The sequence below is a fragment of the Toxotes jaculatrix genome, chromosome 1, assembly GCF_017976425.1.
Source record: "Toxotes jaculatrix isolate fToxJac2 chromosome 1, fToxJac2.pri, whole genome shotgun sequence".
NCBI classification, from domain to species: Eukaryota; Metazoa; Chordata; class Actinopteri; family Toxotidae; genus Toxotes; species Toxotes jaculatrix.
Genome location: NC_054394.1, coordinates 8,313,484 through 8,327,661, shown reverse-complemented (window position 1 = coordinate 8,327,661; position 14,178 = coordinate 8,313,484). Strand labels below are relative to the sequence as shown.

Sequence of the window (14,178 nt, the reverse complement as noted above, 5' to 3'; positions counted from 1 at the left end):
TAATAGTACACACACTCACCAGTGGAGCTGAAATAATTAGTCAGTTAATTAATTAATTGATTGATTAATTAGTTTCAGCCCTGAACACAACACCAATTTAAAAATTGGAAAATGTAGGCAAACTGGTCGAACTCCAGAGAAATTGAAGTCACTGTCAGCTTCCTTTCCATCAGTGAAGCGTCAGCATTAGTTGGGCACTTTACAGTAACAGTCAGATATTGTTTGGCATTGAGATTTGTAGTTTGGTTTAAATTCTCGGGCGTGACTTCTGTTGACATGCTGACTTTGTAACTGAACTGATCACTGTGCTCCACAGGACTCCAAAACTAAAACCTGGCCTCCCAAAGCACCATGGCAGCACTCAACCCACACCAACACCATGCCCAATCCCAGCTCTTCCTTGTATCAGATGAACATCCCTCCTTCCTCCCAGTGGAGCGACTCCATGCAGATGCTGCAGTCCCCGGTGTGGTCCACTGCCAGCGACTGCTCCCCCTCCACCGGCATCTCCTCTGGTTTTCCCTTCACCCAGCAACAGCAACAGCAACAGCAACAGCAGCAGCAGCAACACAAACCCATGACCAAGGGCTTTAAATCCTTCCCCCTCAAACACGAGCACAGGCCCTCCTACCTTCACCAGTACTGACCAATCTAATGTTGAACGAGTCCACGGTGAAGTGCCACGGAGGACCTGTAGCTCTGTTAGATGAGCCACTGAGTGGGCCGAGCTGCAGCCTTTTACAGTCCACACCCACTGAATTGGAAGATTTCAAAGCCTCAGAGGCAAAAAAAAAAAAAAAAAAATTAAGTAATACACACTGGCTCGACATTTTTGTATCTATATTTTTCCATGTCAAGCATCTCCATTTGGAAAAGAGACGTATTTTGAAGTTTTTTCAACTGCCATGTTTTAACTACGACAGGTGCATGTGTCATGCTGGCAGCAGTTAGTCTAGTGGTCGTTTCTCTTTGTCTGTTGAGCTGACGTCTCCTCGGACAAGAGCTGGAGACGTGCACGGCCGTCGCCCACTTGCTTCTGCGTGTGTGTGTGTGTGAGAGTGTGATTGTGTGTGTGTGCGTGTGTGTGTGTGTAAAGGAGGGGATTACAAGGGGGCAGGGGCTTGAAATGCTCTCATTTTGCCCATAATGAATATACTGTGTCTACATAGCTGTAACTGCCAAATCTCACGCAAGATGACTCAGAATACAGCTACCATCTACTGTTTCATAGCTTGTAAAATACTGAAGTTGAAATATAAATATTTAGTTCTTTTTATTAAGAGGCTTTGAGCAGGCTCAGCATAAATATAGTAAGTCACTGCAGAGGTGTAATTTGAGAGAAATACACTACTTTTTTTTTTTTTTCCCAACAACTGACCAGAGTTAAGAATTATAGCAGTAACTATGTGCCATGTTGGTATTGATAGCACTTGCAGAATATAATTTCCAACCAAAGCGTTGTTGAGAAAACGAATGGTGCTGAAGAGAAAGACGGAGGCCTGAGCTAACTGATAAACAGTGAAGTGACACGCCCTACTGGATAAGATCATTAGGGAACATCTTCACACCCGGGAAGCGCGTTCACGTCCTCCTCTCTAATTGGCGGTTGATTGCTCCAGATTGACACTAACTCCCATGAACCTAACTTTTCTTCTGTTTAATAATACAATATTTTTCTTGTACAATTATTGACAGTATTAATCTTATTTTTGTATTTTCTTACATGTTATACCATTACTGTATGTTAGTATTCTTGTAGCCATATTACATGAAACACAGTCACCAACACCATTTTCCACCTCCCAATATGTGAAAAAGCACATTTTTTTCCTACAGAGTTGAACTATACCATCTATCTATAAAGGTTACCAAATATGCCATGCTAAACACTAAAACAACATGTGATGAGGGTGTTTTCGAGCCCTTGTTTCTTCGGTTTCTATGGCAATGGGCTGTATTTAAAAGCCCAGAATGTTATCTTTTTGTGATGTTTGCGGATGCCAATGTTGCCTGTATTTATGAAACGACACCATGTTTTCAGAAAACTAACATACTTAACATGTTTACAGAGAATTGTTTGCTGTATATACATATAAATATATATCTTTTTATAGTTAATGTGCTTTGCACAATCAAGATATAGGGTTTGTTGCTTTTTGTCTGTGTTATCTCCCTAACTGTTGCAGCCTTTTTTAAAGACATCATTACAGACCTTGGACTGTAACCGTTAGCTTCTCAGCTGTGTCAAATGGTTTACTAGTGGCTTCTACAAAAGATTAAAAAAAAAAAAAAAAAAAAATTAACAAAAACATGTTGCCCTGATAGAAGATATGAAGGGGGACTGCTTGGCTTATGTTGCTTATTGTTCTCTTGAGCTGGCAACTGAATCTTTCCAAGTGTACCAGCAATGCAAAAAATGAATAAAAATGACTAGCAATTCAAAATGCTGTCTTTGAGGTTTGTCTGCTGAAAAGTCGCTCAAAGGTAAAGAGGTCCTCACCTCAAGAAACATCTCATTATAACTGGACTTTCTCTGAACAGAACAAATAAAAAAAACTAACAACTTTCAAAAATACAAAAATGTTTTAATATAAATTTCAGAGGATATCAAAAAGTTTTTGTTCTCATAACAGACAAAAAATATAACATTACTGAACTGAAACACCAGTGATCCCAAAACGAGTCACGTGACTAAAAGCAATAGTTTAGACTTAACATAATAAATAGATTTCCTTGTAATATAAAATCGTTCTCTCTACAATAGGACTGTCCCATCTCTGATCCACTGACAAAAGCTGCCATCGTCATGTTTGTCCATGTCCATTCACAGCTGGTGTGGAGGCTGAAGTTTCATTGGATGTAGACTGAAAACATAAACAGTAACACAGACAATTAGGAATAAATCACTGGCCAAGTGAAGCACTGTGCCTTGTATGATTAAGTGCAGTGGTGACTCATGCACTGTGTGGTTTGTCCTTACAGTTGAGGAGGGGGGTGTGTTGTCAGGGCTGGCATCAGCTATGGTTGCAAGATATACGATGTTGCGGTGCAGGATCTGCTGGTATCTGTTGGAAAGGAAGAAAAACATCAGCTGAAAAATTACCCGTAGGATAGGAACACATAGCAGCATAATATATACACACAACTCACACAAGTGTGCTGACATTTTGCTGCATTGCTATGCTAACCACGGCTAAGCCATGCGACAGGAAGCTGACAGGTAAATAAATGGACGACAGGGAACTAATGGCGGTCTTGACTTACTGCACACACTCCACCGCTCGACCTTTCTGCATGTACTCAGTGATGCATCTGATTAACTGGTCGTTTTCATCCAGCAACTGTGACAGACGAAACAAAAGGTAAATCATGTTACACAACGCAAACTACGTGACTAACATACAATAGTGGTGTAACTGTGGCTGGAAACGATAAAGGCAACGTGCACGATACTACAAAGTACAATGCTAAATGTATAATAGTGGAAGCATGTATGTTGTCTAGCTGAGAGTAAACAAAGTGAATGAATGGATAAATTGGTGAAGTCAATAGCTAGTGGCTAACCGCTAACGCTCGCAGCATAGTTATCGTGCTAACAGCTAGTTAGCTGCTTCGTTAACTATCCTTCGCTGGCGTCTTACCCTCTGTATTGTTTCTTGGTTGACTTTCGCCTTTCCTCGCAGTTTCTTTGGCACAAAGACAATCGACATTTTGCAGAATCGCAGTTAGTTTAACATTTGTTTATGTTTGTTACAGCACACTATACTAAACCGCCTTTCTCTTCTTCCTCGAATGTGTTGATGCACGGCTGTGTTGTTCTATTTGCGTTCGCGCCACCCTCTGGACAGCTGCGGTAGGACAGCTGAAATTGAAAAATACGGCCATAGGTTTCAGCACAGTTTAAACTCTGCCTTAATTTTAATTTATCACTAGTGTCTGTTATTTAAAGATAACTACGACTTTTTTACTTTTTTGGTTTTTAAATCGGTGAGTGTTTATTTAGAATGTTGATTATTTTATTTACCCTCCAGCCTATACGCCATGAAATGTGTACTTGTGCCACCCTCAGGCCGAGAATGAGTTGACTCAGGATCAGTTTCACCTTCCACAAGTGGCAGCTCTAGCATTCCACGTTGAATAGCAATTTAATTCAGTGAAATATTTATGCTTTCTCCCCCTGCTAACCTTCCTTAGATTATGGTAATGCATTTAATGACTGTACTTTATATTTAAATCACATACCATACCTAAAGAGTTAAGTATAAATACTTTATCAAATTGATGTTAAGTAATTATTTACTTCCTTATGGTAATGGGCCTTTTTCACAGCAGACTTGTTTTTTACTTCATGGCAGGAAAAGCACAGGTAATAACATTAACGATGGCTCTGTTTCAGTGTAGTGCATTAGTCAGCCAGCACAGAGGCAAGGACCTGGACCATGTTGATGTTATTCATTGCACCTGCGATTATCTGATTCAGATGAGCAGAATTATAGAGAGAATATACTGTAGATGTTACTCACCACTGAGAAGTCCACTGGAGATATTTGTGTGTATTTGTAAGTCGTGATATGATGTGTAATAAGATTTAAATACATAATCCACATCTTATGAGATAAGACGTGGATACGTGATACTGATATACAGGTTACTTGAGCTGTGTCTGATCTTTGTGCTACACAATTTCAGAGTTTATGTCTATTAAAAAATCATTAGATGTTTCTGTTCACTCTGATTCTGTAAATATTAGAAATGAAAAGGCCACAAACATCTGCTTCAAACACAATCATATTCTACTCTAAGCAAAGTGACTCTGTGACAGTGGTGGATTTGACATGAAGTGGACCTTGAGTTGAGATTTGTTTTTTTCAAACTACTTTATAGTTTATAGTTCTTCTTTATAGTTCCTACTTTATAGGAAGAACTGTAGGATGCTGTTTGTCCTTTCCTCCATTTAAAGAAGCTTTTGAGGAAATGTCTTCCAGCTGAATGGACAATTTGCACATTTTCAAATGTAAACCAGGAAGTTTCAATAACCTCTGATAAACATATTGGTATTGTTTAAAGGAGACTTGGAGAGATGTAAACTGCAGATGTGGCATTTCTGTAAGAATTCAGGGACGTGTGGATTAAAAAAAAAAAAAAAAGACAACAGACATAGATATTGTACAACTCTTTATTTGACGTAAAAACTCCCATTTTGCTTATATTCAAGAAAACAATTCCTGGTTTACAATTCCAGTGGCTGGAAGGAGTAACAAACGTATGAAAACGTGTCAGTTTTGAATTGCTCTGTAATACTTTTTGTCTCAAATTCAATCTCGCTGGTTATTGCGAAAGCCCCATATAAAGTGATGGTTCCTACGGCTATCAAGCAGTGCCCAGCGGTCTGTGCAATATCCAGTTAAACAGCACATATTCTACTGGGGCTGCCTTGTTTTAAGCAGCCACAGTTACAGAGAAGGATCTAGTTTCACCTTGTAGTGCTATCAATACTTTTGTCAAAAGGTAACCTTTAAGTTAAAGGGAGAGCTGTAAAAAATCGACCACTCTGAAGGCACTCCCTAAAAAGTACTAACAAATCAGAGCCAAAATGAAACAAAAAGAATATCCCACCTCCCCCCAACTCACTGGCACCACATCCAGTTCTTGTCCCTTTGTTCATATATCAGTAAAAAAAAAAAAATCACTCCAGAGAACAATCACATTGACCACAATGCAAAAAGAGGAGCTACTAACAAACCAGAGGGCTGATATCGATCAGAAATGCTGCCATCTTTACTGAACATACACTTTTAGACATCGTTCAATCCATTTACAAGATTTCCCATTTTCAGTAAACAAATCCTCACAGCACTGCAAGTACTTAGTTTCGCAGTGCGAAATGGCTGAGACAACAAAAACAACGTGGATGACACAACTGTAAGACAATTCAAAGGATGCTTATTTAAAAAAAAAGAAAAAAAGAAGCTTTAACAGACGGCTCAGTATGTTTTGGACACAAAGGTCAATTTGAGAGGTATTTACTAAAATGAGAAAATATGTATTTGATTTTGATAGGCTGACAATTATTTTGGTTCAACCAATCCCTCAGATTTGACTTTTTTGGCAAAATAGCGGAGCGTTTGTGATCCAAATCTAACGTGTTCAAAATCCTTCTGACTGCAAGTTTTGAATGATAAACTCAAGGCTTTACTTTCTGAAAGAACTTCTAAAAGGCGTAAATAGCAAATCGATAATTCCCTTTCACAGACACAAATCATGGGAATGCTCTTTCTTTAGTCAACTATATAACAGACCTGCTCAAAAAGGAAAAAAAAACATCTACAATTAACAAAGACATCTAAAGCTAATGCTGTAAACCCCCTACATCAATTAAATAACTGGCTCCTATAGGTTACCTGTGTCAGGCTGCCATCATAAAGAAGCCCGCCAAAGTCCAGCTACACAGCTAAAGCAGAAACACAATTCATCTGATGTGGAAGGTTTAAAGGGGGGAGGGGGGCATGATTCTACTAACTACTGAACACACTTTTCTAAAACCTAGAAGTGAGTCTGTCTGTGGAGCAATGATTTGCTGGAGGGCACGAAGCAGAAGATGAGCTAGATATACATTCATTCATTCCAATAGTCACTTTAGATTTTGTTTCTTTCAGCTGGCATTGACCTTCCAACTTCACTGAGAATGAATGGATGTCAAAAAACAAAACAAAACAAAAACTAACTGGGTAAAAATCCTGGGAACACATGGCGACCAACCAAACGAAGTCTGAGCAGAGAAAATTACGGTGCGACAGGCAAATGCAGTGAAATTTGGTGCCAACGTATATCATATCAAAAACTGAAAGAAAATAAAAAATAAAGCTATCGGTCACATGGACTGTGATCCGCTCACAGTATCAGTGGGCTTTCTGCATACAGCTTTCAATATCAAAGACGACTTCAGTAAGAAATGAACTCGATTGATGCAAAAATACAGAATTACTCCAAAGCAAGGTATTTACACATCTTCTTGTCCATCTGGTGACTGTTTATCAAACTAAACTTCTGTGCTCTCACCCCCTGGTGTCAAACAGTCGACCCTGGTGCTGGTGACTGAGAGGATGTCTTCATTCTTTCTGTCAAATGTGGAGACCAAAGAAAACTTCTTGAGCTAGAATAATTTCATGGTGAGGGGCTACAATTCTTTGTGGATCCATCGCTGCTGTACTATGCAGCCACCTTGTTATCCTTCTGGAAAAAAAAACAACAACTAAAGGTTAGAACAGCCATCAGACATCTACTGTTTCTACTGTATGAAAGCACCTGCTGCACTTCAGTAATACTTTGAGTGTTTGAAGCTCATAAAGCTGATAGATTTACCCTGTACTCAAAATCAGAGAAATCCCGGCCTCCTCTGCCTCCTCTGAATCCGCCTCTGAAACCGGGTGGAGCACCCCGAGGTGGCCCGAAGGACCCTCTGCTTGCCGGTCGCCCCCGGCCTCCGCGGGCCCCCATGAAGCCTCGGCCGCGGAAACCCCCTCTTCCTCGATTTTGCCTCAGGGGGATACCGAACGTCTCTGCGTTCATTCGTCTCTCCTCTGCCCAGGTTGACCTTCGCTCCCTGACACAGACAAAGACCGATCAGGATCCGTTTTGTGTGACACACATGGCTCAACCAAAAAAAAAATGAGACGCTGAGGGAGGCACCACAGGCTAAAGATTTTGGCTCTTGGTGTTTCTGTATCCTAAAACAATCTATTTCTGTAGTTTTAGATATTCACAAAATAATGAGAAACAACTATGAATCAGTAAACACTCCGCACAAAGATGTCAGATTATGTATGTTGTGTAGTTTTATGGTTAACAAAAACCTAAACATGCTCTCTGTGTCTGTGTCACATTCAGAGCCATTATAGATTTGAGGTAAATTTGAAACTGCAAACCAAATAAATAAAAACAAAATGATCACCCAGCATCCCCTCCTTTCACCTGAGGTGCCTCCCTAAACACAGCTAAAAAAATATGTGACTTACTTTGAAAATCCTCTTTCACCCCCTTTACTTAAAGAGATAAAAACAAAACAAGTCTTTCAGTGTATTAATTCAGTACAGTTCACATGTTTGAATAAATGCACAGAGGCTTATTAAATGTATAAAATGATGTAGAGAGTCCGGAGAACATTTCACACAGACACCGTTCAGACTGACAGTAACACTGTGTGAAAAATGGAGACTCCTGATTAGTTTCAAAGAGGAGATTGCAGAGGCCTCACTGAGAAAATGCAGAGTGGTCCAGGAGAAAAGTTGGTCCTGACTCAGCTTCTGCTGCAGTACAGTCCTACATCATCAGGGTAAAACACTGTGGGCCAATAACACATGCAAACGCATGGCCATGTGGAAAATACAGAGCGGAGAGTAATGTGCAAAATCTCTGTAAAACCCTGCCTTCAGTCTGACGACCTTTACATTTTTTTTTTTCTGACAGTGTAACTCTTGGTCTGAACACAGATTCAGGTCCATTCAGAAACAACAACAACAAAACAACATAATGTGGTACCTCAAATCATCACAGGACAGGTTGTCAAAGAAGGACTTGGATTTGTCATAGTAACATGTGTTGATCACAGCCTCCTCCTCCTCGGTGGCCCCCTCATTGGCCGGATGTTCTGAGTCAGCAGTTTCCACTCCATTCAGCGCCTTTTCGGTCTTGTCGTCTGTTACGTTGGATGAAATTTAGTAAAACAAACAGATATAACTAAGCATCAAACTGACCAGCAGGGCAATTACACTCGGTAAGCATCAATATGCCCCTTTATATTCAGTTATGATTCAGCTCCATATCAATGGAGCAGTGGTGAAAAATAAATGCAGCGCTACTTTCTGCCCTCCTGCACTCAGGTGTGTTGAAGTCTTACCTTTCAGTTTGAGCTTATTCTGGAGCTCTTTGTCTATCTCGTCCTTGTGAAACTGGGCGTTGGCAGTCTCAAAGTCAAAGTCTTCTTCAAACTTCATGGTGCCATCCCTGCGCACGTTCACTTTGCCCCTGCTGCGGTTTCCTCTTCCACGGCCACGGCGGGTGGACTGAACACCAGCTGAGAAACAACAGGCGGAAAAAAGGAAATCCAGCAATGCTCTGACAGACAACACATACTGCTCAGTCAGCAAACATTAGGACAGCACCGTGTTTAACTCTGTACTGCAGCATGTTGTATTTAAAATGGGAAAAAAAGTGCTAACTACTGTCTTTAAGTAGAGGTTGTTTACATCAACATCCAATGAAGTCTAGAAACTGCAGCAAGTTAACACAATCAAAGTCACTGTTTAATACTTGGCCTCGATTCTTACACAGTTTAGTCATAAAAACTCATTGTATTCATTACGACATGTTCTAAAATTAGGGAAGCTTCTTATTAAATCTTAATAGTCCATAAAGACTGAATGAATTTAAGTGTGTTTTAGATCTTTTTAATTATTGAAAGTGCAAATGATTTACCAGCTTGACGCTTGTTGGGATCCCGGTTTTCAACAGCACCTTGTTCATTATCTGGCAGTGACAGTTTCTGAACCTCAGGAGCTGGGAGAACAAAACACACAGTAGCATTAAGTTTAACTGGATTTTAACTGGTAATTATCTAACACAAACATACTAGGAAACACAAGCACGAGCATCAGACAGTGCAGGTTCAGCAGTAAGCAGGTTTCTGTGTTTGGTAAATGTGTAAAGAATCTAAACTCAGGAACTGAACTGTTATTTTTGTCCCTGTAGAGATTTCTGTGCTGAAATAATCTCAGACATAAAGCTCACAAGGTTTCTTTACCTCTCCTCTGTTCCAGGAGGTCTGGGCCCTTCTGGCTCCCGGTGGCGGTGCTGGTGGGTCTGGGAGCTGCTGCCCCCGCCTGACTCCTCTGTCCTACAGGTGCTGGTGGAGCTGGGGCAGCTGATGGTGGCGCCTGCACCGCCTGCTCCAAGGTGGGAGTTTTTGTTAAAGACTCCAGCTGGGGGCTGGTGCGTCCTGCAGAAAATGGCAAAGTGAGATTCAAACTTCATGATTTTCTTCTTCTGAGCACCCTCATATGTCCAAGCTTCAGCAGTTTATTAGAAATGTGGTGTATAATGGTCTCCACTATTCCCAGTTCAACACATAATTCAGGTGTGCAGCAGGAAACTCAAAGGGAAACAAGCAGCTGTGCTCTATGCAAATCAGCAGGAATCAGGTGTTCCTCTCATTTTTGATTCCAGCCTTGTCCATAAATATTTACATAGTTATTTACATTCACTTCCACCATATAAATGAATGTAAATAACAAATGTTGTCCATGTAGTGAATTATTTGATGTGTAGTCTCTGTACTGTTGTCATTTAATTGCAGGTTTTTCATTGTTCAGTGTCCTGCACACATGTGACCCTTACTCAGTTCACAGTGGTGGTATTGCATGCTTTAGCTTGTTTATCTTTTATTTCTCATTATATATATATATATATATATACAACAGAGTTTGGATTGATTTCTTATCTTTCACACAAACACTTAATCAAGTGTAAAAATCCCCTTTTGCCAACCTTGGCATTTGAAACAGGAAATCAACCCAGTGTAAAATTCATTGCCTTTATTTTTGTCTCAAGCACAATTATATTATGATGTGGAACAAGGAACCATTTCCACAGCTCTCCTTTATGCTGAATCCTATAAAATCCATACAGTGAATAGACTTTTGAACAAGAACGACTCTGTACCTCCTGCTCCGGCAGATCCAAACTGCTGAGCTGCGAGGGGTGCAACACCAAACTGGCTGTACGGTGGGACAGGGGCCCTGCTGAATGGAGCATAGGACCCAGCAGACTGGAATGATGATGCTCCTGCAGCACTGGTGGCTCCAATCGATGACTAGAAAAACAAACACACAGTCAACTGAAAAGCTACGACAAACACTGGCTGTCAAAAACAGCACTTTTGCACAAATTTGCCTGGGTTAAACATGTAAGGGAAAAAAAAACATTTTTTTAATCCATTCGTTTCAGACCACTGACAGATAAAATTTGCAGCCACAACATAAGAATGCGCAGCTGTACTTCTGAAACATAACTGCCAAGAAGACTTGTTGTGACTGTCACTAGTCACAGCTGCAAATGTAGTGCACGCGTGCTACACACGATCTCTTCTGCTATTCATCAATTTCATGAAAAAGCCACTGTATTCAGTGAACATCTCCCAAATACACGACAAGCTTATAATTACTGACACCATGAGAACAAAAATGATATTTACAAAAGTAAAAGCTGCAAAATGAAGCTATTTCACACATCTGACTACTCTACTATGGGTAAGTGTTAAAGTGCTCAGTGCTTCAGTGTATATGCATTTTTTTATTTTTATTACACCAACAGAATCTAGACTCAGTTGTGGGACTAGGTTGTTTATTCAAAGTGCTGTTAGTGCAAAGTGACTTTTATATTTACTTTAAAAGCAATTTATGAGCTAACGTGTGACTGGCTATGTTTGCAACCTGTTGCTTATTGTGCTTAAAAGATTTGTGTATGAAATGTGTGTCTCTGGGCAAATCACTGAAATACTTCATACTCACTTTTTACATACTTTTGACAAGTATATCTACCTGTCATAGCATGAAAAGCACAGGTGCAATTAACAACATTGATTAATGATGGATATATTCTTTTCAGGTGAGCCAGTTCCAAGGCCCTGGCATTGTGAACGCTGGCGTACTGGACTTTAATGAAATTTGAGCCTGAGCAGGTGATGAATCAACTGGAGTGTTTCAATATAACAGCAGTCTGACAAAAATGGAGATCCTGTGGTTTGAAGTTCTCATGCCTTAATATTTAATCATAAAAATGTCAAGATCTGCCATAGTATCCGATGTTCATGACTTCATAGAAAATATGAATAGTACTAAAGGAAAAAGAAAACAACATATTGCTTATTTGCTAATAACAAGGAAGATATTTTGGAAAAATCCCAGACTTCTTCATAGCAGGCATTTTGACTTGTTTTGTAGATAAAGTACAGGTGTGTCTAATAACATTAACGACGGCTCTGTTTTACTTAAGTGTCCCAGTAAACCATGACTTAGACTTAGACTTAGACAGACTTTATTGTCATTCAGGTATACAATGTATACAGAACGAAATTTCGTTGCATTTTACTCGCAACAGTATAAAAAAATAAAGGATATGGCATGTAGACAGTGAAATGAGGAAATAGGCAATAGAAATGAATAAATAAGGACTATAAACACAGGTAAAATATAAATACAGTAAAAAAACAGTGCAAAGTGCAATACGGTGATGACGGTGTCACACTGGGCCAACATGCTCAATATAAGGACCCTGAATTTAAAGCAGCTAAATGAATTTCTCCCATCATTACTTTAATCATTTACACCTGTCCTTTTGAGAAATAGCAGTGAGGTATGACCTGAGGTTAAAACGTGTTTAGTAAAGATTTCATATGACTTTTCTAGAGAATATTCAGAATATCTTACAAGCTGCTATTTTTATGATACAAAGATGCATGCAAATGAACTTACTTGAACTATGGCAGGATCCTGAGGCAGCGAGCTTGTGGCTTTGGGTGGCTCACAAACTGTTAGGTCTTTAATGTCACTTCCTCGGAAGATGATGTACTCAAACACTTCCTCCCGAGGTGGAATAGGCCTGTCAGTGGGCCGATCTTCAGTGCCGAAAGAACGAACTGTTGGGAAAAGACACAGGATAGTTTAAGTTACTTTACACTAATAGTCTCTCTTATTGAAGCTGAGTAGATCTGCGCTTTAACAATGCTATGGTTGAAATCTATAATACTCTACAAACGAGAAAAGTACACTAAATAAGCCAGAGTCATCCTGGGAGGTTAGTCTTCATACGTTTTCCTAACCAAATATTGGAAGAAAAACAATCATCCTCAAATACAATGTAATTGCCAAGCCAAATTCCCTCCACTGGCTTTGGAAGAACCATCTTTTACTTTACCAAACAAATATACAACCCAGTCCTGTAGAGCGTTAACATGCCAGCTCGTTATGAGTTCACTAACGTTTAAAATCAACACTTGGCTAATATCCCGCAGTTAAAACATTAATAAGAAATGTTTGATGGTTACAAAGCATCTACTTTCTATCATATCCCACTCAGTACTCAGCAGAAAGAGGCAGATATTTGATGTTAGCCCAAGAGCAACGTAAACAAAGGAGGCAGGGGGTTAACTAGAGCACCACTTAGCTATTAGTTAGCTAAAGAGCTAGCTGACGTTGCTATCTACGCTGAAGTTAATTTCAATTTCCCATCGCTTAACACTCATGCAAGATGTGCTATAACCCGTTGTGAGCACTGTTGTCCATTTAGTGGTTACATAACGTACCTTTAGCAAGAGCTACTGTCGAGTTTTCAGTGTCAATGGTGTATAAAATTCCTTCATAGCGAATCTCGGCCTTGGAGATGAGGCTAATTTTGCTGCCAATGTACGGCGTCCCTCCTCCGCTCATGTTTGCCCTCTGATTTTAACGACGCACTTACTTCCACGAAATCTGCTTTCAAACAAGCGATCAGATGTGTTATTTTCAGAGTTGCACTGTTACAGCTACATTAGATGGATCTGAAAGTTACAAGGTGGCTCAGACTCGCTCTCTTCTGAACTGGTCTCTACCACGACATGGCCGTTTCTATTTTCCGTCGCCCGCCGCTAAGGATGTTGGGAGAAGGGCTGGGGCTCGTTCTTCTGCAGATGCCTCCTCTCCAGTTCACTGCCACCTGTTCTCATGAACGATACGGGCTGAGTTGGTAAAAACAAAAGTCGGTGAACTCCTTAATATCAAGACTGCACATGCGGTTTTGTTAACTTTTACGAACTGTTTTTTCTGGAGATGAAAATTAGCCAGTTAAACCAAGGGATGCTTAGAAGACGTTTGAGATTCAGCCATTTTATCATATCGCGATATTGCACGGGACCGCATCTCTCCACTTTCCCCCATAGTGCTGGAACCATATACCGTATAAAAAAATAATTTTTTAGATGTAGAAAAATGCATACATATTTATAATGCATAATTAAATTATTAAATTATTATTGTAATGTCCTAGTTTATGATGGTTATGTAACTCCACGGTACGTACACTACTAAAACAGTTATTCATTAACACTTCATTAGATTTAAAGAAAAAAACACGAAAATACTAGGGTGC

The 14,178-nt window shown here is 39.9% G+C and overlaps 3 protein-coding genes across 4 annotated transcripts in view; 1 reads left to right on the top strand and 2 right to left on the bottom strand.

Moving 5' to 3' along the window:
* The window catches only part of LOC121181750 (granule associated Rac and RHOG effector protein 1-like), a 31,780-nt gene extending 30,947 nt beyond the window's left edge, over positions 1–833 (top strand). The window contains exon 14 of the mRNA XM_041037881.1: positions 317–833. Coding sequence (XP_040893815.1) covers positions 317–646 — 330 coding nt within the window. The 3' untranslated portion in view covers positions 647–833. The remainder of the gene's footprint in view (positions 1–316) is intronic.
* Positions 834–2,105: 1,272 nt separating this feature from the next.
* On the bottom strand, positions 2,106–3,813 carry ss18l2 (ss18, like 2). Its single transcript, XM_041037926.1, has 4 exons — positions 3,642–3,813; positions 3,265–3,341; positions 2,981–3,065; positions 2,106–2,864 (listed from the first exon to the last, which is right to left on the bottom strand). The coding sequence occupies exons 1-4, from the start codon at positions 3,708–3,710 to the stop codon at positions 2,805–2,807; spliced, it is 291 nt and encodes a 96-aa protein (XP_040893860.1). The 5' UTR covers positions 3,711–3,813; the 3' UTR covers positions 2,106–2,804.
* Positions 3,814–5,166: 1,353 nt separating this feature from the next.
* On the bottom strand, positions 5,167–13,664 carry lsm14ab (LSM14A mRNA processing body assembly factor b). Of its 2 annotated transcripts, none has more exons than XM_041037906.1 (10): positions 13,358–13,664; positions 12,528–12,691; positions 10,717–10,867; positions 9,800–9,994; positions 9,475–9,555; positions 8,897–9,073; positions 8,539–8,695; positions 8,016–8,042; positions 7,363–7,603; positions 5,167–7,233 (listed from the first exon to the last, which is right to left on the bottom strand). In XM_041037906.1, the coding sequence occupies exons 1-10, from the start codon at positions 13,479–13,481 to the stop codon at positions 7,210–7,212; spliced, it is 1,341 nt and encodes a 446-aa protein (XP_040893840.1). In that variant the 5' UTR covers positions 13,482–13,664; the 3' UTR covers positions 5,167–7,209. The 2 variants fall into 2 exon arrangements, with proteins under 2 accessions (XP_040893840.1, XP_040893849.1); XM_041037915.1 differs by having other exon boundaries at positions 5,167–7,230.
* Positions 13,665–14,178: the final 514 nt, after the last annotated feature.